This window comes from Myxine glutinosa, chromosome 3 (genome assembly GCF_964187855.1).
Source record: "Myxine glutinosa chromosome 3, kmMyxGlut1.1, whole genome shotgun sequence".
NCBI classification, from domain to species: Eukaryota; Metazoa; Chordata; class Myxini; order Myxiniformes; family Myxinidae; genus Myxine; species Myxine glutinosa.
This window is the reverse complement of record NC_136263.1, coordinates 49,590,305-49,612,726: the sequence shown is the minus strand read 5'-3', so window position 1 is coordinate 49,612,726 and position 22,422 is coordinate 49,590,305. Positions and strand designations below refer to the sequence as shown.

General features: G+C 42.5%; 2 protein-coding genes across 7 annotated transcripts in view; both read left to right on the top strand.

The window, feature by feature from the left end:
* Positions 1 to 5,338, top strand: part of LOC137423594 (E3 ubiquitin ligase TRAF3IP2) — a 52,140-nt gene extending 46,802 nt beyond the window's left edge. For 3 of the 6 annotated variants that reach the window (XR_013622823.1, XR_013622824.1, XR_013622825.1), the window contains 3 exons: positions 2,799 to 2,873; positions 3,119 to 3,693; positions 4,385 to 5,338. Coding sequence is in view for 3 of the 6 variants with exons in the window: in XM_068110911.2 (XP_067967012.2) it covers positions 2,799 to 2,873; positions 3,119 to 3,268 (225 nt within the window). In the remaining 3 variants the exon portion in view is untranslated. Of the gene's footprint in view, positions 1 to 2,798; positions 2,874 to 3,118 lie in introns of all 6 variants that reach the window. The other 3 variants (XM_068110911.2, XM_068110913.2, XM_068110912.2) reach the window with 1 other exon arrangement.
* Positions 1 to 22,422, top strand: part of SNX14 (sorting nexin 14) — a 776,643-nt gene that overhangs the window by 468,393 nt on the left and 285,828 nt on the right. The window lies entirely within an intron of this gene.

Sequence of the window (22,422 nt, the reverse complement as noted above, 5' to 3'; positions counted from 1 at the left end):
TCCAGGATTACCCACCCAAAATTTTGTTGCGATTGGTTCAGCCGTTTTTGTGGTACCTGGCAACAGATGGACGGACAGACAGACAGACATTTGGTGAATTATAGTAAGACTAGCGGGGTCACCCGTGGGAATCCCACGGGCATGGATGTGTGTGACATTTCGACATATTGAGTTCGATGCTGCACCTGCACATTCAGTTATATAAAATGGTTTAAAAAACTTTCTTCTGATATTTGTGATTTATTTCAAACAAACTGTATTTCCCATCTACACGGGCATGTATTCCTATTAACGTTATGTAAAGTACATAAATTGTGTGGATTACATCATTTGTGGATGTGATCAATTGCCAGTAACCATCTTATATAACTGAATGTGCAGGCGCAGCATGTAACTCAATATGTCGAAATGTCACACACATCCATGCCCGTGGGATTCCCGCATGGATGTGTATGGCGAATTTTAAATATATGTCGACTGTTATTTTAGGCGGTGTATTTTCGTTTATCATCATGGCGCGATTTTAAAAAATATATCTCTGCATTTTCCTCTCCAATACCTCCTCACACTTTACACACACACCGGCCCATGTTTACATATACACACACACACACATATACACCCACACACATATACACATACACACACACGTACATCGACACACATGCACACACACACACACACACACACACACACACACACACACACACACACGTACAGACACATATACACATATGCACATATGCAAATATGTATACACATATGTATCCACATATACACATATATACACATATATACATCTCCATACATCTCCACACACACACACACACACACACACACACACACACACACACACACACACACACACACACACACACACACACACGTACAGACACATATACACACAAACACACACACACAGACATGTATATACACATACAACAACAACATGCATTTTAAGGCCATTTTCCCTGCTAGAGCGGGGGTTAGCCTACATACACATACACACACATATATACACACACACACACATATTCACGCGCACACACACACACACACACGTACACACGTACACACACGTACACATGTCCCACATGTATATATCCCACATCCCACATGTATATACATGTTTAAAGTGTACGTGCCCTTCCCCCCTCCCCCGCCCGGCAACGCTGGGTACTTCTGCTGGTAACGAATAAAATAAAAACGAAGAAATAGGTGGAATTGGCTGAAATTCGCTCGGTGAATTCACGCGGTGTATTCGGTTCGGCTCGGTTCACTCGGTTTAAAGAAAAAGCGATAATGTCGACATGTTGCTGTCTGTGTCATGTTGGGCGGTGTATGATACTCGTTGGCTGTTGGGCGGTGTATGATACTCGTTGGCTGTTGGGCGGTGTATGATACTTGTTGGCTGTTGGGCGGTGTTGTGCGGTGATATGGTGTATTTTAAAAAATATATCTCTGCATTTTCCCGCGTTGGTGACACCGAGTCGTTCTTCATCGATCGTCTCATTCATTTTGGAAATGGAAGTTTCCACGCAACGCATGAATTGTCACGATCCTCAAGAGGAATTTGTCTCGTAATCATCAAATGATAAATGGCAAGTAAATTATATTGTGGAAAATTAAAGATTTCAAATAAACCTATTTAAAGTGTATGCGCACATAACTAATAAAAAAAACGAAGAAATATCTCTCGGTAATTTCCTGAAACATATTTTACTTCCGGCTAATATGTTGAATGAAATAAAAACGAAGAAATATATGTCGGCATCATTGTTGACGTTTTTGTGACGACTATCATCAAACGAAATAGTAATATATCATAACGGAAAAGCAAAAGCGAATTTTTAATATATATCGACACATTGCCGGCGGTGTCATGTTGGGCGGTGTATGATACACCATGACGCGATTTTAAAAAATATATCTCTGCATTTTCCCGCGTGTGTGGATTGTTCTCAATTATTGCTGACACCGAGTCTAAAAGTAAAACCATCGATAAAAATGAAATCATATGGTGAGTTAGATTGGAGATAAAGGCGTGAGAGAGACTCAATGGCCTTGAAGTTACAGGCCTTTGAGAATTCATTTCGTTCTATAAACGGCAACTTTCATCGGATTTTCTTCCCGTTTTTTTTCAACCGAGTCTAAAACTATGTTAGCGACTGTGAAAAATGAAATGATTTATCGAATTTGATTTGAAATAAAACTGGGGGAGAGCAAGACACCACGGGCCTACAAAACAGGACTCAAAGCTATGCGAGTTAATAAAATGGTGGATATTTGTTTATAGCCACTCCCAGAATGGGTGGAGCTATGGGTGGAGCTACTCTGCAAACCGAGTAAGCCACACCCCGGACAGACACCCAACAGATAGACAGACAGACAGACAGACAGAATCATCTACGGCTATTATAATATAGATAATGGCTACAAAACACAATTGTTGGCATAAACATTTGCAAACTCACATGATCATTGCATGCTGCCCCTTTTGAGTAATAGTTTTAGGCATGGGCCTGGGCTCGTAGATGACGCTCCGCAATCCGACACCCTTTGTATCATGGTTGATACTCAGAATGGAAGTTTGATACTTTGACACAAGTTTATCCTAAAGTCTAAACTAAAGGCACATTCTGTTTCTACCCTATTTTTTCTTAACTTCTACTCTTTCCAAAGCTATTGGCTAGTTGACGCCAAACAACTTAAAAGTCACATATTTACCAATTTATGATTTACCAATCCCCCCTCTACCTGCATCAACTTTTTTTCTAATCTGCTCCTGTTTTTGGCAGTTGGTGAATGAATACATCTCAAACGGCAGCAAGAATTTCCGCTTGATCCCCGTGCTGTTTCCTGGCTCCCGCAAGGTGAGGTCATGATGCTCAAAGGGTTTGATGGGGGTTAGAAGAACTCGCTTGTTCTTATTTGGATGTGGGGATGGGGTGGGGAAAAAGGGGGGGTTCAGACTGGTGTGTGTGATTCTTGTCGGGGAGAGTGGATGAAAAATCTCACTTTATTCAAGTAAAAATAAATGTACAGTATTGTCCTTTACTCCCTCGACCACCATGATAGTACCCTCTCATCACTGCTATGTACCCTCTCACCCCTACAGGATCACATCCCAACATGGCTGAAGAACACAAGCATTTACCATTGGCCCCTAAACCAAGAGGACATCTTGCGCCGGGTTTGTCGGATTGAGAAGTACTCCATCCCACCACCTGGCCCCTTGCCTATCATTGTGTCAAAAAGCCTTGGCTGAGACTCGAAGGAGACTGCCATTTCTGCTACATCGGTGAAGGGTCATGAAAATTGTGATGACGGATGGGGATAATTATTGGTTGTGAGTGGGTCTTGGTTATTTTGGAAATGCTCCCGTTTTACAAGCAGGTTGATAAAACGACCTCGTCATCAATCACATCGGCCACCTCAGCAGAAATATAATTATTGATGTCCAGTGAACTATTGTAGGGAGCCGGGATAGCTCAGCGGCTGCATGCGTCCCTCTCGGCCGTCTGCTCCAAAGTTTGATCCCTCAAGAATTGCATTAAATTGAAACTTCTGTCTGGTTTAGTGCCAGCAGGGGTGCTGCATTGTGAAGTATCATCTTCAGAAAATGTCATTAAGCTCCAAGCTGTGCCATCTGCAGTGTACAAATATTTAAGGGTGTATTTTTTTTCCAAGATAGTTTTTTCCAAGATAGATTTTTCCAAGATTTTTTCAATCTTTTTTTTTTTTCAAAATTTTTTTCCCCAAATTTTTTTGAATTTTTTTTTTTTTGAAATTTTTGAAATTTGAAAATTTTTCAAAATTTTTAAAAATTTCAAAAAAAATTTCAAAATTTTTTCAATTTTTCAAGCTGCCATCTGCAGTGTACAAATATTTAAGGGTGTATTTTTTTTCCAAGATAGTTTTTTCCAAGATAGATTTTTCCAAGATTTTTTCAATCTTTTTTTTTTTTCAAAATTTTTTTTCCCCAAATTTTTTTGAAATTTTTTTTTTTTTGAAATTTTTGAAATTTGAAAATTTTTCAAAATTTTTAAAAATTTCAAAAAAAATTTCAAAAATTTTTCAATTTTTCAAGCTGTGCCATCTGCAGTGTACAAATATTTAAGGGTGTATTTTTTTTCCAAGATAGTTTTTTCCAAGATAGATTTTTCCAAGATTTTTTCAATCTTTTTTTTTTTCAAAATTTTTTTTCCCCAAATTTTTTGGAAATTTTTTTTTTTTGAAATTTTTGAAATTTGAAAATTTTTCAAAATTTTTAAAAATTTCAAAAAAAATTTCAAAAATTTTTCAATTTTTCAAGCTGTGCCATCTGCAGTGTACAAATATTTAAGGGTGTATTTTTTTTCCAAGATAGTTTTTTCCAAGATAGATTTTTCCAAGATTTTTTCAATCTTTTTTTTCCCAAGATCTTTCCTTTATCCAAATTGACCATTGCCAAATTTATAACCTTTCCGTTGCATGACTACCTTCGTAGACCCTATAGAATGGTGTTTCCTTTATGTGATCAAATCGGCGCTAATATAGTTGTGATTTTCCAGCAAGTGTAGTTCAAGCACAGGATTTACTTATTTTTTCCAAAATACGAACTGATTTCACCCAAAATGCTGATAACATGAGACTTTTAAAAGGACCTGTTCTCGTCAAACTAATGGAATCTAAGATGATAGGATACTATGAAAACTTTTTTGTTTGTTTTGTTCCTCTGCAATGTGAGCATATTCTAGCCAGTGGATAACTTCTCTTTAATTGATGTATATGATTGTAAAAATACACTGCTCCTTTAGTAAAGGTCACATGTGACTTTTTTGTGATTAATATTATCTCTTACACGACCCTCGATCTTGTATACAAAAAAAAAACGGTACAATTTTTAAAGACATAAGGCAATTTGTACAACATATTCCAGCTTTCTTCACAAGTCGAAGTAAGCCTGTCTATCATGCATCGTTAGTCCTTTCTGGCAAACAATTGGGTTCCAAATGAGACCGAGAAACACAAAAATCGAGGTTTTCTTTGTAACTTTTATGTAATTTTTCTCAGTACACAGGATTCCGTTTGCGTAAGCCAATTATCCATAGGTTTTACTGTGCACTTTGCTTTAAAATGTGCAATGGACACTTATTGTACTATTTGCTTTTTGTTATTGTTATTACGATTGTTATTGATTTTGAAAAATACCGAATCGGATTTGTAGGCTTCCTTTAACCACAAACCTGTGGATTCTTGTGGTTCTACCATAGTCACTTGATAAGTACTTGAGTTATTTGGCCATTGTTATGTGATTTTGTTGCAGTGTAAAACATGTTCTTTGGTGTGAACGAAATGGTTTTAAAGTTGTTGTTTTTTTTCGATAAATCTGACTCCTTCATAAGAAACGTACCAACAAATAGTACGAGTCTAATATGTTTTCCATGGCAACTGTGTGACGTCATCAAAGTTTGACAATTGTAGAATAGAGTTACAGGATGCTGTGATTTGTTACCCTGCGCTCGTGAAGCGACAAGCGTGGTTAAGCATTCATGTACGTACGTGTGCCGTACGTGTCTGCATTTTAAAAATTAATTTTCTCGGCAACCGTTGACATGAAATTTTCGTCCATAAGAGCGCCTCCTCCTGTATAATATTTTAATGATGATTATGACGTCATAAGTCACGTGGTATGGGCGCCATCTTGGAAAAACATCGCACGTCTATATCTCTGAAACCACTCCATGGAAAAATTGAGACCTGGCTCATTGTCAACTACTCCCCATGGGGAATAAGATATGTTAATGATGATGTCATCGGTGCCTTCGTTATGACGTCATAATTCGACAAGTACAACACTTATCCAATCATTATTTTAAAAAGTTCAGCAACTGCTGGTCTGATGGACACGAAATTTCCACCATACACGAGACACGAAAGCTTCCTCCTTTAGAATATTTTAATGATAATCATGACGTCATAGGTCATGTGGTACAGGCGCCATCTTGGAAAAAACGAAAAATGTTGCACCTCTATATCTCCAAAACCGCTGCATGGAAAAAAATTAAACATGGCTCATTGTAAAGAATTCCATATGGGGAATAGGCGTTGTTAACGATGACGTCATTGGTGCCATAATTATGACGTCATAATTCGACAAGGACAACGCTTAGTCTGATCAGTTTGAAATGTTTTTTTTTTTTTTTTTTTTTTTTTTTTGTATACAAGATCGAGGCTCGTGAAAGAGCGAAAATTAATCACACAGAAAGACAAACAGACACATAAAACAAATAACATCGGGAGCGGTAGACAAGATGGGGAGAGAGGGGGAAGGACACAAACACAACATTTGAGAGCAGGGACCGAGAGACATGGAGACATCGAGAGATCTGTGGGAGGGAGAGGGCTTTGGGGGGGAGGCATGTGAAGGGGGGAGGCATGTGAAGGGGGGGAGGCATGTGAAGGGGGGGGTGGGAGAGGTATAAACATATGGACACTGCCAGGATTTCCAGGAAATAAGTTGGAATTTCAAACAAGGTGGATCTGGGGTGAATTAGTGGGGGTAGAAAAGATCAAGGTTATGGATGGGGGAAGATAAGAGATGGTGGTGAACAGCTGTTTTAAAGACCTGGAGGGAGGAGAGGGATTGAAGGGAGTGTGGGAGTTTGTTCCACAGGCGGGAGAAAAGAGGATGGACACGAGGATTGAGAGGATTGAGAGGATGAGAGGATTGATTGAGAGGACACGAGAGGATTGAGCGTGATCTATGCAACAATTATATTAGAGAATATAAATTTATGGTGTTATCGCTCACGTGGTCTGGCGGCCATATTGGATCAAAGAAAAAAAAGTTCAAAAACAGAAGAGTTGGCTCGCAACAAGTTGACTGCGCAAGGTAAGTATTCTATGAATACCATCTAGTTTTCTATGTTTAACAGAGGCAAGTGGTAACAAGTTATCATATCATAAGGTTATCAGCTTGAGATGCACTTTAGTTACTCTTCCGTGGGTGTCAATCAGTGGGGGCCAGGGGGGCACAGAGGGGGTGGATCCCTTCACATGTTGGTGGAGAGGCGACAGCATATCGATTGTTCCCCACACCTTTTTGGGCGAAAAACAAAAATTGTGTATACTCACTATGGATTACGAAGCAGTTTTCCTTGCAATTGATTTAATACAGTTCATGAAAAGATTAAATGAGCGATTCATTATTTTGAGAGTGGAATATTAATAGATTATATGCTTTTTGGGGACATTGTTTACCTGAATGTCGAATGGCCCGCAACCGCTCCATATAGTATTATATGCACGGACGGGCACTTGAGAGCGCTAGATGACAACACTTGAGTGATTGTCTAGTTTCGTCATCATCACCATCATTAAAATATGCAATTTGGTGTCTGGCTTTGGTTGATGCAGACGGTCGTTAGTTATCCAATCTCAACCAAACTTATCAGGGGGACTGAGGGTCCATTGTAACTCTCAAGACAAAGGTTGTAGCTACACACTTGGCTTCCCCCCCCCCCGGCCCCCGCCCCCCTCCCCAGAGGTTCCAAAGTGACAGAGAAGGGGGTGAGAGGATCGAAGCAAATTTTCTATGTAAATCTGTGCCGTGTTGCACCACTCCCGGTGGAAGAGCATATTATGACAGGCCTTCCACCTCAATCGTTTTCACGTTAATTTCACATTTACAGACATTATTTACAGTCTATTGTATTGATTAAGACTCGACTGCAAAAAATCCGGTGGAATTCCGATGTTTTATTTGCCTTTTCAGTTTTGGAAAAGCGTTAGCAGCTTGGAGTGTCGTTGGTGACGTTGAGCTGCTTTTCTCACCACTTGCTCCCTTAATTAGATTTTTAGGTCATTTGACTGTTGTTCCTTTTCCTTTCTTGCCTACTTCGATTTTTTTCTTCTTATTCCTTAATTTTTTTGACTTATGGTACACAAAAAAAGGTTGACCTCCCCAAACCCAGCGGCCAAAAAGTGCGCATAATCCCAAATTTTCCAGGGCCTGCCTAAGGGTCCTGCGGACCCCACACCAGTACTAGCTTTGCGCTACACACTCGCATGCTCCCCCACCCCAACCCTACTTTTCCATAGCGATCGATATCCTTCTACTCTTCCATGATTGACAGTGGTGGTAGGCCAGGCAAGATATCTTGGAATAAACTGTCATCCTGGTGTTTCGAATGGAGGAGGATATTAATCAATGTAGTGGATCATCCATCGGATGGACGTTATACCAGAGGACCGATCTGCCAGCATTGGTCGTCGGTGGACGTTGTAGATCCCACGGTGTATTTCATAAACAATAAGCAAGTTATCGCCGGTACGTGAAAAAAAATCAAATTCCCACCACCTTCAGTTAGGCCTGCCTACTTGGTTCGTGAAAGACTTGGAAAAAACGTCCCCCGGCGAAGCCCACGAAAAGATGGAAGTAATGGATGCCATCACAAAAGGAGTAGACTGATCATGGTTTCACCAATGATTTGGTTTGTAGCTACCTATAGTGCAAGTTTTTATGCCTCCGCCCCCAAAGGTGGCCAGAAGCATTATGTTTTGGGGTTGTCTGCCATCCGTCCGTCCATACAGGCTAAACCTCGTTTTTCTCAGCAACCACATGTCTGATTGAGACGAAACTTTCAGGGTCGGAGTGACACCCATGTAGAATGTTTTTTTAATGATAATTGTGATGTAATAGGTCACAAGGTATGGCAGCCATCTTGGATTTAACCTAAAACCCTAAAAAAACATCTTCTCCCAAACCACCAAATTGATGGACTCAAAACTTTACGTGTGTCATTGACTAGGCATGGCGATTAAAAGCTGACCACAAAAATGTCATTGGTCACATGGTGTGGCAGCCATATTGGATTGAAGGAAAATATTAAATAATTATATCTCTGAAACCGCTTACCCTATCGATGCGAAATTTTACAAATATCATCTAACGCCATTGTTGCATATAGTTTTAAAATGATGATGTCGTCGGTCATGTGGTTTGGCAACCATCTTGGATAGAAAAATGAACCTTATCCGATCAACACAAAACTTCACAAACGTGATCTCCTACCCATACATATGCAGAGCGTACATTTTGTAAAGGTCATATGTCACGTGGTGTGGCAGCCATATTAAAAAATCCGATAATTAAAACAGTCACGTGGTGCGAAAGCCGATAATTTTTTTAAATCCCTTTTCTGAAACCGCTTCACCGATCGATGTGAAAATTGTCATGGCTGGTGAAAATGTGATACTTGAAAACAGCTGAAGGGATTTAAATCAAACTTGTTTCTTTTTAGCTGCGTCGCAGACGCTGCTCATAGAGTGCACTCTGCTGTTGTTGTTGTTACCACATCTTCTTCTTCTTCTTGTTCTTCTTGTTGTTCTTGCAGAGAAGACAAAACCTCAAAGCTCCACCCATTCTGGGAACCAGAGCTCCACCCATTGTGGGAGAGGCTTCATATAAACAAATATCCACCATTTTATTAACTCGCATAGCTTTGAGGCCTGTTTTGTAGGCCCGTGGTGTCTTCCTCTCACACAGTTTTCTTTCAAATCAAATTCGATATATCATTTCATTTTTCACATTCGCCAACATAGTTTTAGACTCGGTTGAAAAAAAACGGGAAGAAAATCCGATGAAAGTTGCCCTTTATAGAACGAAATGAATTCTCAAAGGCCTGTAACTTCAAGTCCATTGACATATATTTTTTTTTAATCGCGGCATGCTCAGTCATACACCGCCCGAAATAAGAGACGGGAAAATTCCGAGATATATTAAAAATTCGTCCATTTGCTGACAATCGTCACGATGAAATATTTAATTTATACGTCGTCACAATAATGTGGAGAGAGGAGCATAGGCTTCGTTCACGTGTCGCCACACACGGGAAATTGCCGAGATATATTTTTTTTAAATCGCGGCATGGTCAGTCATACACCGCCTGAAATAACAGACGGGAAAATGCCGAGATATATTAAAAATTCGTCGCCACACACGGGAAATTGCCGAGATATATTTTCACTTTGCACAAAAATAACATCAAGTAATCGAATCAATAGGAATGTCCTGTGCCTCTTACATCGACGTTATAGGCACAGCTGCATCTAGGCATTGTGTAACATCGACGTTATAGGCACAGCTGCATCTAGGCATTGTGTAACATCGACGCGGCTTTTGTTTTAATTAAAACTTTTTGTACTTGTTAGGACAGTGAATGAGGTCATCTACCTGTTGTGGGACTATGCAGAGGCATATTGGTGACACAGTCACATTGCTCTAGTTTAATTATAATAGGTGTTGAGGCATTTGACAATTTTGTTGTAATTCAGAACGTCCTTTTGATTGCAATAGGCTTCCTTGTACTCCTTAAAAAGCCAATTCGGTATTTTAAAATGGATAATATTTGGAGCTTTTTATTCCTTGATGTATAGGAAGCGAAGATTTGTTTTCTCTTTGTATTCTTAAAGCTGCCTGTATCATGCTGTGTGTAGATATTTGTCATTCGAGGTGTGCGAGTATGCATTCAATTAAAGGCTATCAGCTGGGTCTGTACGACTTCTTTAAAATATCTTAATCATTGTAAAGAAACATCAATAACAGATTGAACCAGATTGTATTCCTAGAACACCTTACCCCATAACATCCCATATGTTACCCCATACCCCATAACATTCCCATACCCCATACCCCATACCCCATAATTACCCCATAACATTCATAGAACATCCATACAGTCATGGGTCTTTTTTAAACTCTTGCTTTGTGTTTCGGAGCACAATCTATATTTCTTACGAGCCATGATTTTTCTGAATCTCAATATTGCACAACTCTGAGAGCACGAGTGAAAATTTGATTAGTCAAGATGGCTTAAAATGGCGTAATGTTTTGTTCAAGATTTGCTAAACTGAGGGTTTTTGGAAGTGCAAAGAACGTGATCTTGTGTTCTACAATGTTCAAATATATATTTCAATTTCAATCAAATAAAGTTTTAAACACTGTAGGGAAAAAAAATTCCGGAAGTATACCACCGTTGATGCACCGTCTTTTACACCACCTTATTTACCACACCTTATTTACTTATTTAACACGTTACATTAGTTATTTGTGCCTGCTGTTTTTGGCCTTGATGACGTCCTTAAAAACCGAGTTTCCTGTTTGGAATGATTTTCAATGTTGTTGGACTGCCAGACAGGCAGACAGACCCCCAAACTTTTTTTTAACATATACCTATGTGCACATGTGCGTTCAGGATGAGATTCCGTACAATTTGCCAAATGAAGAGTCAAAGTAAAGCGAAACTGCAGGTTTCTGTTCCGATTATTGCTCTACAGTGTTAAAAATATAACATTCAATTCAAATTAAGTAACTCCTCGATCATAGACTGACGTCTGTAGAGAGACAGACAGATAGAGTGAGTGACCCAATTGCTGAACCGCACTTTCCGCTTTAGTGGGGCGGCTTAGCCCAAATATTCAAAAGAATTGTGCATTTTGTGATACAAGCACCAAATTTGGCACAAATGTACATTAATATGTTGCGAACATTTTCAGATATTGGGCCACTTGAAATTCCGTAATTTTTTTTTTCAAATTTTTTCAAATTTCGTAATTTCAAATTTTTCGGGTGACACCGTCACAATTTCGGTCTTCGAGGCCGGCCGATAGGCAAAGTGTGACCGGAAGGGACGAGGTTCTCCTGACCACGTGGCCCTCGATCTGGGAAGCGAGAGGCGTTCCATTAGTGGACGCGCCCCTCACGCCCGACTTTTGGGCGGCCCCGGCAGGCCGTTTGTTTTGACGTTCCGCGACAGGCCCCGCACCCCCACCTCCGGGCCGACCGGAAGCTTGTGCTGAGTACATCATACCTGAACAACTCAGTGAGGCAGAACACAGCAGTGCACACCAGGGTGACCCCTTCAGTGCATAAACCAATTAACCTGTCCACTGCAGGGCATATAGAAATGAAGTTATTTTCTGCATATAATAATAATATAAGTTCAGTTCTATATAACAATTTCTGTTATCACCACTACCACTACAACTACCACTACTACAAGCTTTGTCTGGAATTTTGTGGACTAACAGACAAACAGACATACAGACAAGCTGGGATCAAAACATTACCTCCTTCCACCATTGAGTGTAGAGGTAAACATCATGGAAATTATATCATGCCCTAGATTTAATTCATGCTTACCCGTGTATTTGCTTCACTGGTTCACAAGGTCTTTTGCATACATGTAATTCAGACTCTCGTCTTCATTGCTGACCACACAATGTTCGCAACATATTAATGTACATTTGTGCCAAATTTGGTGCTTGTATCACAAAATGCACAATTCTTTTGAATATTTGGGCTAAGCCGCCCCACTATATCGGCCGGCCTCGAAGACCGAAATTGTGACGGTGTCACCCGAAAAATTTGAAATTACGAAATTTGAAAAAATTTGAAAAAAAAAATTACGGAATTTCAAGTGGCCCAATATCTGAAAATGTTCGCAACATATTAATGTACATTTGTGCCAAATTTGGTGCTTGTATCACAAAATGCACAACAGGTTTGCTTTGCTGCTACACTATTTGTGCACCGGGTGTTTACCAGTGTTTTATTTACATACGGAAAAATTTACATATTGCCATATGTAAATAAACATTTAAATAAATTAATGTAAATAATAACAAATAATAAATACAAACATGTAAATAAATTAATAATAAACAAGTTCATTTCTGACATCCCTGCCCTAAGTAACTGAGACGTGTGTCACAGTTTGTACCATCCACACGTGGTTTTTCCGTTTTTCTGAGAAACTATCTATTTATTATATACGCGGCTTAATCTCTTACCCCAAATCTCGCGTTGACAAAAAACAAATATTGTAGGGGTGTAGATGGACCCAAGTGGTCATTGGTTTAATTAACATGCGGCATACAATGATTCTGGTGTCTTCAGCATGGAAAGGTAAGCTAAGTGTTCGATGCTTTGGTTTGAACCTCCGCTTAAAATGAGTGAAATGAAACATTTCGAAAGTTTTGAATCGTTTTCACTCAGATTTCAACATCACCATAAAGCATCATACTATTAATTTGCAATTGGTCACTGCCTTTGACACCAATACAATTTTTTTATTAACCTAGGCACCAAAAAGCTACATATATCGAACAAACAGTTTCAAATGGAGCACCCCGCAGTCATCTATATAATAATAGCATAAGGACTCGACTTTGTTATCCCTTTTACGCCGCACCCAGTGACGCGATGCCCACGGCACTAATGGATTTACGATCTACGAACCTCGCTCTTTGTTTATCACGTACAGCCATACTCGAAAAATCTGAATTAGCCGACGTTGGGGCCCAAAAAGCATCCGATTAACTGCCGATACGACGCCATCTTACGACGCCATCGTATTGGCGTCTGCTGGGCGAAGGCGAAGCAAGCCGTCCGCTGATTGGACAGTCGAAGGCGACAGCAAGCCGTCCACTCCTGAGCATGCATTTGTGCCGGTGTCGGCGATCGCGGTGTACGCTAACCTCAAAAGTATATCGTAGCATTGTCATTTAAGTAGATTGCAATAAATACGTTGTTCATATACGCACTCTTCATTCTCATCTTTCTTCCTAACTCTTACTCGGACAAGCAAATCCCCTATGCCATCCATAATGGTACACTCTATCCATACACCACATCCTCCCTTCCGTGGATGTTCCACGGGTTTCGGCTAGTTAAATAATAATAAGCATTCCTTTCACGCCATGTGGCGCATGGGAGCTGCCGAGGCAGTTTCATTGGCTAAGGACTACAATCCTGGATGGGTCGCCACTTCGTCGCAGGATACCTCATGATTGATTAGATCATTTCAATTGCATCAGATTCGGCAATAAATGTGAATTGTTGCTCCCAGCTTGCCGGCTCGACGACAGAAGATTCCATTTGCATTTTTCCCGCCTCCATACTGCGTTTAGAATCCCGTGTGAGTTTGGGCAACTTGTTGGTGTTTTTAAGTTGTTCAAACTTTCTTTTTACAATAACATAATTTGTAATAGTGGATAGTGGATCCCACCAGTTGGTGCTATATGATACACATTTGCCGAGAGAGAACTGGGGTCTTCCCCCTATCTTGACCTCCAGATATACCACCCCGACGGAAACAATACTTGGGTACCCTTAGGCAACATGCAGAATTTGGTTGGATATATTTTTTAGTTTTTGAAGCATATACTGTATAAATATACAAATATATAAATATACAAATTCAATTTTTAGGAAAGATAAGTGTGAGGTTAAAGTTTGTTTTTTACATTTTTAATATACTTAAAAGCGTTGCTTCTGCTTCATCCTGTCGAAGAACTTTGAGTTATTACTTCTCAGGAGTCTCTGTTGTCTGGGTTTGATTCTAGACATGAGACTGCTTTGGCAGACCTAAACCTAGGCTATGGGAGGATCTTGACAGAACAGAACAGAAAGGAGTGGGAGGAGGATTAAAAGGAGGAGAGGGGCAAAGAGAGAGGAGGGGAGGGAGGGGGTTGAGAATGGAAAGGAGGAAGAGGAGAAGGGGGGAGGTGGAGGCGGAGAGGAGTGGGTCAAATGTTTACATCAAGCAAATACACCATTTATACCAGGAGGCGGCGCTACGTATCCATTTTAATCGCATTTGCACAGTGCACGTAATCCAACCGAGATGACGTCATAGAAGAGCGATTGGCATCTCCAAACGTTTGATTTTGTTTCGCTCGGTTAGCTGTACTTCCGTTTTATTTAATGGTGAATATTATATAGCTTAAGGTGCAAATATGAACCAAACTGCAATTTATACTCTGGTACGACTGCTGCACTAACAGGTTCTTTTTTGTATAATTTTCCACATGCCACGTGATCAGGCATGTCCTGCTGCACGTGGCAAATCCTACCAAAAAGAAGAGTCCCAATTCCCATGAACGGCACGTGTGCTCCTTTTTTGGGAACTCGTACTTTAACCCCACCGGCGAGTCCAAATATATACATCGGAGTTTGTCTGCACCTGAACTCTGACCTCGGAATGCGGACATCCCCCTTAGATTGCTCACGGGGTGGATCGGAACAATCGAACAAGTTGTCCAAGGCGGAATTTCCCGATGTTTGAACCCTAACTCCCGACATAACACATAAAGTGCTGGATTTATAAGCTATTGTGATGTGTACGGAGCATCTGGAGGAGAGGGTGGTGCGGGTCAAAAAGATTGCCAAATTTAACTCTGTAATTCTGTGAGCTGCAGTCATCGCGTGCAAAGTCCGATAATTCGAGATGCCACTTGCGGGGTCAGGGAGGACAGCCGGCTTAGTTTCCAAGGCGTGCGTCGTGGTGCGGGGCCCTGCCTACTGGGCCTCGCCAATACAAGAGCGCAACGTGAACACGTTTACAAAATGAAACTTTTCCACGAGCCTCGTAATGAACGTTCGTACTTGTAAAGCGGCCGATTAAGAAGTCGTCAGGACGCGCGTTTGATGTTAATCCTCGGAGGCTACGGCGGTTAATTGGCCGCGATAACCTCGAGGCAAGCGAGTTGCCTCCATTAGGAGAGCCCGCGGCGAGGCAGAGGCCGCGGGGGCTCGCTCGCTAAATGGCGGACCCCACGCCATGCATAATGGATGGTGTTGCGGAAGTCACAGCTTACGCTTCGTCCTAATGGCTGCTTTCATTGAGAGCGATTGCGCCGGCTCGCGTTACCCCCGCTCTTCCACGCATCGATCCGCGGGCGGGGCCGCCGCTGGAGGGGGCGGGGGCGCGGACCGCGGGCTTGGGGTCTAGTGCTGAAAGGGGCTTAGAGTTTAACATCGAGGGGTTGAGGGATTTAGCGTTGTCATATTGGGGGCTTAATGTTACGAGGGGATTAGAGCTGTGAGCTTAAGGTCTTGCGCTGTAAGGGAGTTCGAGTTGAAGATCTCGGGTTGCGGAATTTCTGGGTATCATACCTGGGGGTCTTGCGCTGCGATGCATTTCGAGACGTGAGCTTGCGGTCTCTGCTTTTGAACACATCGCATTCACGAACTTGGTGTCAAGTGCTCCGGAGCATTTCACAGTTGTGAGCTTAAATTCCGTTAAATTGGGATTTCAGATTGAAAGGTTGGACTGTGTAGGGTCTTGGTTGTTAGGGAGGGGGTTCGAGTTGTGCTATTAGGGTTGATCACTCAACAGTAAGTAAAGGGGGAGGGTGGATTTGTAAGCTTGGGACCAGGTGCTGTGAACTATAAGCTGCAGGATATCAAATGGGCGGGGCGTGAAGGATGGGGTGGAGAGGACGGGAGAGTGGGGATGGGGTGGAGAGGGTGGGAGAGTGGGGATAGGGTGGAGAGGGTGGAAGAGTGGGGATAGGGTGGAGAGGGTGGGATAGGGTGGAGAGGGTGGGAGAGTGGGGATGGGGTGGGAGAGTGGGGATAGGGTGGAGAGGGTGGGCGAGTGGGGATGGGGTGGAGGGGTGGGAGAGTGGGGATGGGGCGGAGAGGGTGGGAGAGTGGGGATAGGGTGGAGAGGGTGGGAGAGTGGGGATGGGGTGGAGAGGGTGGGAGAGTGGGGATGGCTCATGGAAAACTCTGTCTCAGTTGACTGTTATTGTACATAATATGAAAATAAACATTAAACTTTTGCTACAATTCTCGTGCATTGTAAATCATTTATTGATTCGAAACATTCACTCTAATGTTGTTTCGCACAGCAAGTTTGGACAAATAGTTACGTTCGCAGTTTACCTAGTGCTGCATCGTTGGTTTGTTCATTTATACAATTTGCAATACAGGTGGGAGGAGGGTTAGCTTGCTGATTGGTTGATTCATGAGAATATTATATACAGGTGGCGAGGAGGGTCAACAACTTTGTGTACCGGTAGTACGTCGAGCCAGGTACGTCGAGCGAGATCGGTTATCTCTTGGCTTTGGGGACGACTTAGCCCAGCCGGGTGACGAGGCGAGGAATCCGGCAGGTGAAACATGTCTGTGACGGGCGGACGAGCCAGGACAGGTATAAGCGCCACTCAGCCGTCCCAACAACATTCCTGGCCTGCTTTGTCCCTGCGTGAGTTCGAATCCAACCAGGGCGCGGCCTCGTCTCCTTCCTTGTCTCAAGTGAACACTTTCCCCTAAAGGTTGTTCTTTTTTTTCTTGCATATATATGTCTGTCTATGTATCTGTTTGCATCTACAGTCGATTCCTTCTCAATGTCTAAATTCCACCTTATGAGTGGTTCATTCTCTTGTTATGCTGATGATATGATGTCACGGCTATAAAAATGTGTTTATCTTTTTCATGTTTTACTCTTCTTTTTAAAATATTTTTCCATTTGCTTCTGTTTTTACCACTAAGTTTTTTTTGGGTTTCAGCAAGGGATTGTTTTTTAGTTTTAGCACAGTAATTCACCTTTGCATTAATTGTGTCTTTTGGGTTTAAATCAAGAAAAACAGTTTAACTTTTTTCTTACCAAATTTTATCAGCTATTTAATCCTGTAGGAAGTAATAGAGTTCTGACCACAACCGGTGTTAGTTAATATGACATAACCTAAAATCCATGGGACTATGACATGCTTCTCCTTTTTGGAGGGAAGGGAGGGGAGATTGGTCGTGTGTGTGTGTGTGTGTGTGTGTGTGTGTGTGTGCAATTTGTGTGTGTATTTGTGTGTATGTGTGTGTTATTTGTGTGTGTGTGTGTGTGTGTGTGTGTGTGTGTGTGTGTGTGTGTGTGTAATTTGTGTGTGTATGTGTGTGTTTGTGTGTGTGAAATTTGTGTGTGTATGTGTGTGTAATTTGTGTGTATGTGTGTGTTATTTGTGTGTGTGTGTGTGTGTGTGTGTGTGTGTGTGTGTGTAATTTGTGTGTGTATGTGTGTGTAATTTGTGTGTGTATGTGTGTGTGTGTGTTTGTGTGTGGGCGTATGTGTGTGGGCGTGTGTGTGTGTGTGTAATATTCCTGCAGGTAATAAATTAGCTTGTGACATACGTAATGACCCCATATTTATCCACCTCCATGTTGCACAGTATCTTCCTCTACCACTTTTGCATTCACCCCAAGTCGAGCCTCGCCACCACCACCCAACAACATCCTCTCTGGGACAGGAAGAGATCACGAGGCTTAAAACGGCAGCAGCCATTCGCACATCATGAGGACGCATGATCCGTCTTCAGCTTTATCAAGGCTTTGGATTCCTGCATCTGAAGCCTTCTCATCGCAGGGCCTCGAAGGAGGCAAGGTTTTTATCTGGCCGAGTCTGTGTGTCGTTAACATGCTTAATACATCACCATTGTACAATCACAAGCAGCTTAGGCTCACATATCCACTGGCAAGTCAATACACTGTCCCACACACGACACCTCAAACATGCGAACATTCTGTGTAACTAAGGTAACAAACGTTACGAGGCTGTGATGTGAACTTTAGTACAATCTAAACGTGACCCCTGAGGCCTTGAAAGCGCAATTTTTCTCTTTGAACATGGCAGGGCACGTCTCGTAGGTGGAGGAGGAAAACCTAGTTCTTCAAGAAGCTCTGTACCTGGGACCGTAACGCCATAACGCGTAGTTGTAACAGGTAGCCACAGCCGTTCATTGCTTCCTCATGTCATCCCAATCCATCCCTGGCGATTTGTATCAAATGAAGCAGAATCGATCTGACACCCAGGTGACCATTCCTTGTTCAACGTCGTGTGACTGCCCATTTGGTGTGTCGGAGCAGATCATGGTAATGCCGCCACTGCAGTAAATAAACGGTAGATCACCAATAAGGTTCAACTGCTCATGGCGTCGTATTCGGTCATGTAAATGCATAACGTAAAATGCAGGGGGATATTTTAATAAGGATGGAATTTGTGCCCGAGGATTTTGGCATTGGGTGTGGGGAACCCGTGCAAGGAGCTCGGTCGGCCCCAGGGAGTATTTTGTTACTTTACAAACACTGGCTGCCGGTTTCACTCCCCACCCTCGGCACCCACTCCCAACATCCACGTACAAACTTCACCTTGTACGGCGGTGAGCCGGGACCGCGTGATTTGCCAGCGCACAAAGCCAGAGCGGTGTCCTGTAATGGGGGGAGGCCATGGCTGAGGAAAAAGCTGTGTAACGGGGGGCTGCGGGGAAGAAGAAAAAAAAACATGGCGAGTGAGGCCCAAGGCAAGCGGAGAAATCGATGGAACAACGATTAGAGGACAATTTTGTGATGATGACCTTCCGGCTGCAAATCTACCTTGATTTTACACTCGGAAGGGCTGGCCGACCTACGCAGACTCTACCGCACGGATAGTAACACAAGGTGTTGTCCTAAGTTGGGTTGCCTTTTCCTTGTATCCAAACAAAAGATCAACAAGAAGTCTTTTTCCTACTTTATCTTCATGAGCTGAGGGATGATGAGGGGTGGGAGGTTACGGCACTCAAAATGAAGGAGTTGGTGGCAAGCAAGGTGACGTGTGTCCAAAAACAAAGATCTGTGGTAGGAGGGCCAATGACATAAAAATGGCGTCAAGCTGCCATCTTGAAATACTGGAGGGAATAGCGGGATTGGAAGGAGCGTACACATTGGAGGGCGACGGACAAAGACCAGATTTAAAACGGTAGATGAGAAGAATGAAAGACTCTCGTCCTGTTGTAAGCAAGAGTACGTCTCACTCATTCTTGATGGGTAATCCTTTTCCACTTCAGAGCGTTACCCTCCATCGACAAGACAACTATCGGGGACGCCTCCTCGTGGTGGTTGTACCCCCCAATGCAAGTCGGGGGGCCAAATCTTCCACATTCTTCCCTGTTTTTTCTTGTTTTTTTTGTATACAAGATCGAGGCTCATGTAAAAGCTAACATTAATCACATAAAAACAACTGACACATAAAACATATGATAAAGGGAGTGGGAGACAAGATGGGGAGAGAGAGGGAAGCATACAAGTACAATATTTGAGAGCAGGGACATCGGAAGATCTGTGGGAGGGAGAGGGCTTGGGAGGAGGAGGCATGGGGGGAATTGGTTGTCTGGATTGCCTGGATTGAAAAGTTGCCTTGATTCGTCGGGGCAGAGTGCCGATCGGTCCCCATGGAGCGGTCCTTTCCCTCTTTTCTCTGTGTCTTTCTCTTCTCTTTTCTCCTCTTTCTCTCCCCCCCTTCTCTCTCTCTCTCTCTCTACCTCTTTATATCTCTCCCCCCCCCCCTCTCACCCCTCCCCTCACTCTCTCTCCCTCTCACTCCCCCCCCCCCCTCTCTCTCTCCCTCTCTCTCTCTCTCTCTCTCTCCCTCTCTCTCTCTCCCTCTCTCTTCCTCACTCCCTCTTCCTCACTTTCTCTCTGTCTCCATCTCTCTCCCTCTCTCTCTAACTCTGTCTTGGCCTGACTTCGTGAAGGCAGGCGTACACCATCCTGTATGTGGGGGATCTCTGGGTTGCTCCTAGATGATCAATCGGTTGTCTCTATGGGCCTGTCCGAGAGAACTGCTATACAACAACAACAACAACAACAACAACAACCCTCCATCGGTTCCACAAGTGGAAGACGAGATGCTGGAGGAGTGGAGGTTCCAACCGACAAAGAATAGCAATACTCCTTCGAACTTCCTCCAAAGATCATGTAAGCTGTGATAAGTTCATGTTTCCAAGGAATGATGTCGCACAGTGGAGCGCCCATGTGGATTGGAGGCCATCTTGGATATGTGGTCAGCCCAGGGAATGTCTTCCAATTTTCTCTTCATATTCACATGATTATTAGCATATAATAAAGTTTTGATTCTTTGCTCAATTGTTCTTTTTTTTCTGGAACACGACGTACAAGGTGCTGTGATTGGGTTTGTAATGGGTCCGTAAAGTTATGAGGGACTTTGGAAAACTTTTACCAAGAAGCTGATTTCGCTCAAATCTATTTGGTAGCGCACTTCCGTTTGAGTATAGTTTTGATTTTGATTCCGAGGCGATTGTGAACCGTATGAGTTGACGCCAGGTGAGCCCTTCCTCAGATGGACGTGAAGTTTGATTGTTCTGTCTGCTAGAAATAGTTCGTTGATGTCAAATATCCTAAGGTGTCGTTCAAGAAGAGTAGGTGACTTGTTGCTGGTACCTTAAACAAATTACGAATTCCTGCCACCTTCAGTCAAACGTAGCCTGGTGTTGGTTTAACGGTTAAGGTGGATGGCTTAAGATTACAAGGTCTTGAGAACCCATGCTAGGCCGTTGAATTAACACCAGGTGGGTTGACTCAGCCTGTCATCCTTATTGGTATAAATGAGCCATTCGAGTGTCCTGTGTAGGAGTAGCGACCCGTCCAGGATTGTGCCAAATAGTCAAGTAAACTCCTTTAGCAGCCATATTCATCTGAAGATGTGAAAAGCAGTGGCATATAATAAAGTCATCATCATCATGGTCATCATCATCATGGTCATCGTCATCAGCATAATCATCATCATCGTCATCATCATGGTCGTCATCATCGTCATTGTCATAATCATCATCGTCATCATCATCATCATGGTCATCATCATCATCATCATGGTCATCATCATCATGGTCATCATCATCATGGTCATCATCGTCATCATCATCATCGTCATCGTCATCATCGTCATCGTCATCGTCATCAGCATAATCATCATCGTCATCGTCATGGTCATCATCAGCATAATCATCATCATGGTCATCATCATCATCATCATCCTCATGGTCATCATCATCATGGTCATCATCATGGTCGTCATCGGCATCATCATCATCAGCATCATAATCGTCGGCATCATCATCATCATCGTCAACAGCATCATCATCGGCATCGTCATTGTCATAATCATCATCATGGTCATCCTCGTCATCATCATCAGCATAATCATCATCATCGTCGTCGTCGTCATCATCATCATCGTCATGGTCATCATCAGCATAATCATCATCATGGTCGTCATCATCATCATCCTCATGGTCATCATCATCATCATGGTCGTCATCATCATCCTCATGGTCATCATCATCATGGTCATCATCATGGTCATCATCATCATCGGCAACAGCATCATCATCATCGTCATAGGCATCCTCATGGTCATCGCCATCGTCATCATCATCATCATCATCATCATGGTCGTCATCGGCATCATCGTCGTTGTCATCGGCATCATCATCATGCTCGTCATCAGCATAATCATAATCATAATCATCATCATGGTCATCATCATCATCAGTCAAACGTCAAGCTTGTACAGCCATTTCATGAATGACTTGCCATAAAAAGCTTCCCCAGGCGACCCCACAAGAACGTGCAATTGGGGTCGTAGTAGCGATATTTACTCCCGCCAGGGAGTAACGCATTCGATCGTGTCCGTGTGTGTGTGTGTGTTCGTGTGTTTGTGAACAAAATATCTGGAAAAGTTCTGAACGGATTTGGATGAAAGTTGGTGGGATGATTGCATTTGGGATAAGGAAGAATTCATTAGTTTTTGGTGAAGCTCAGGA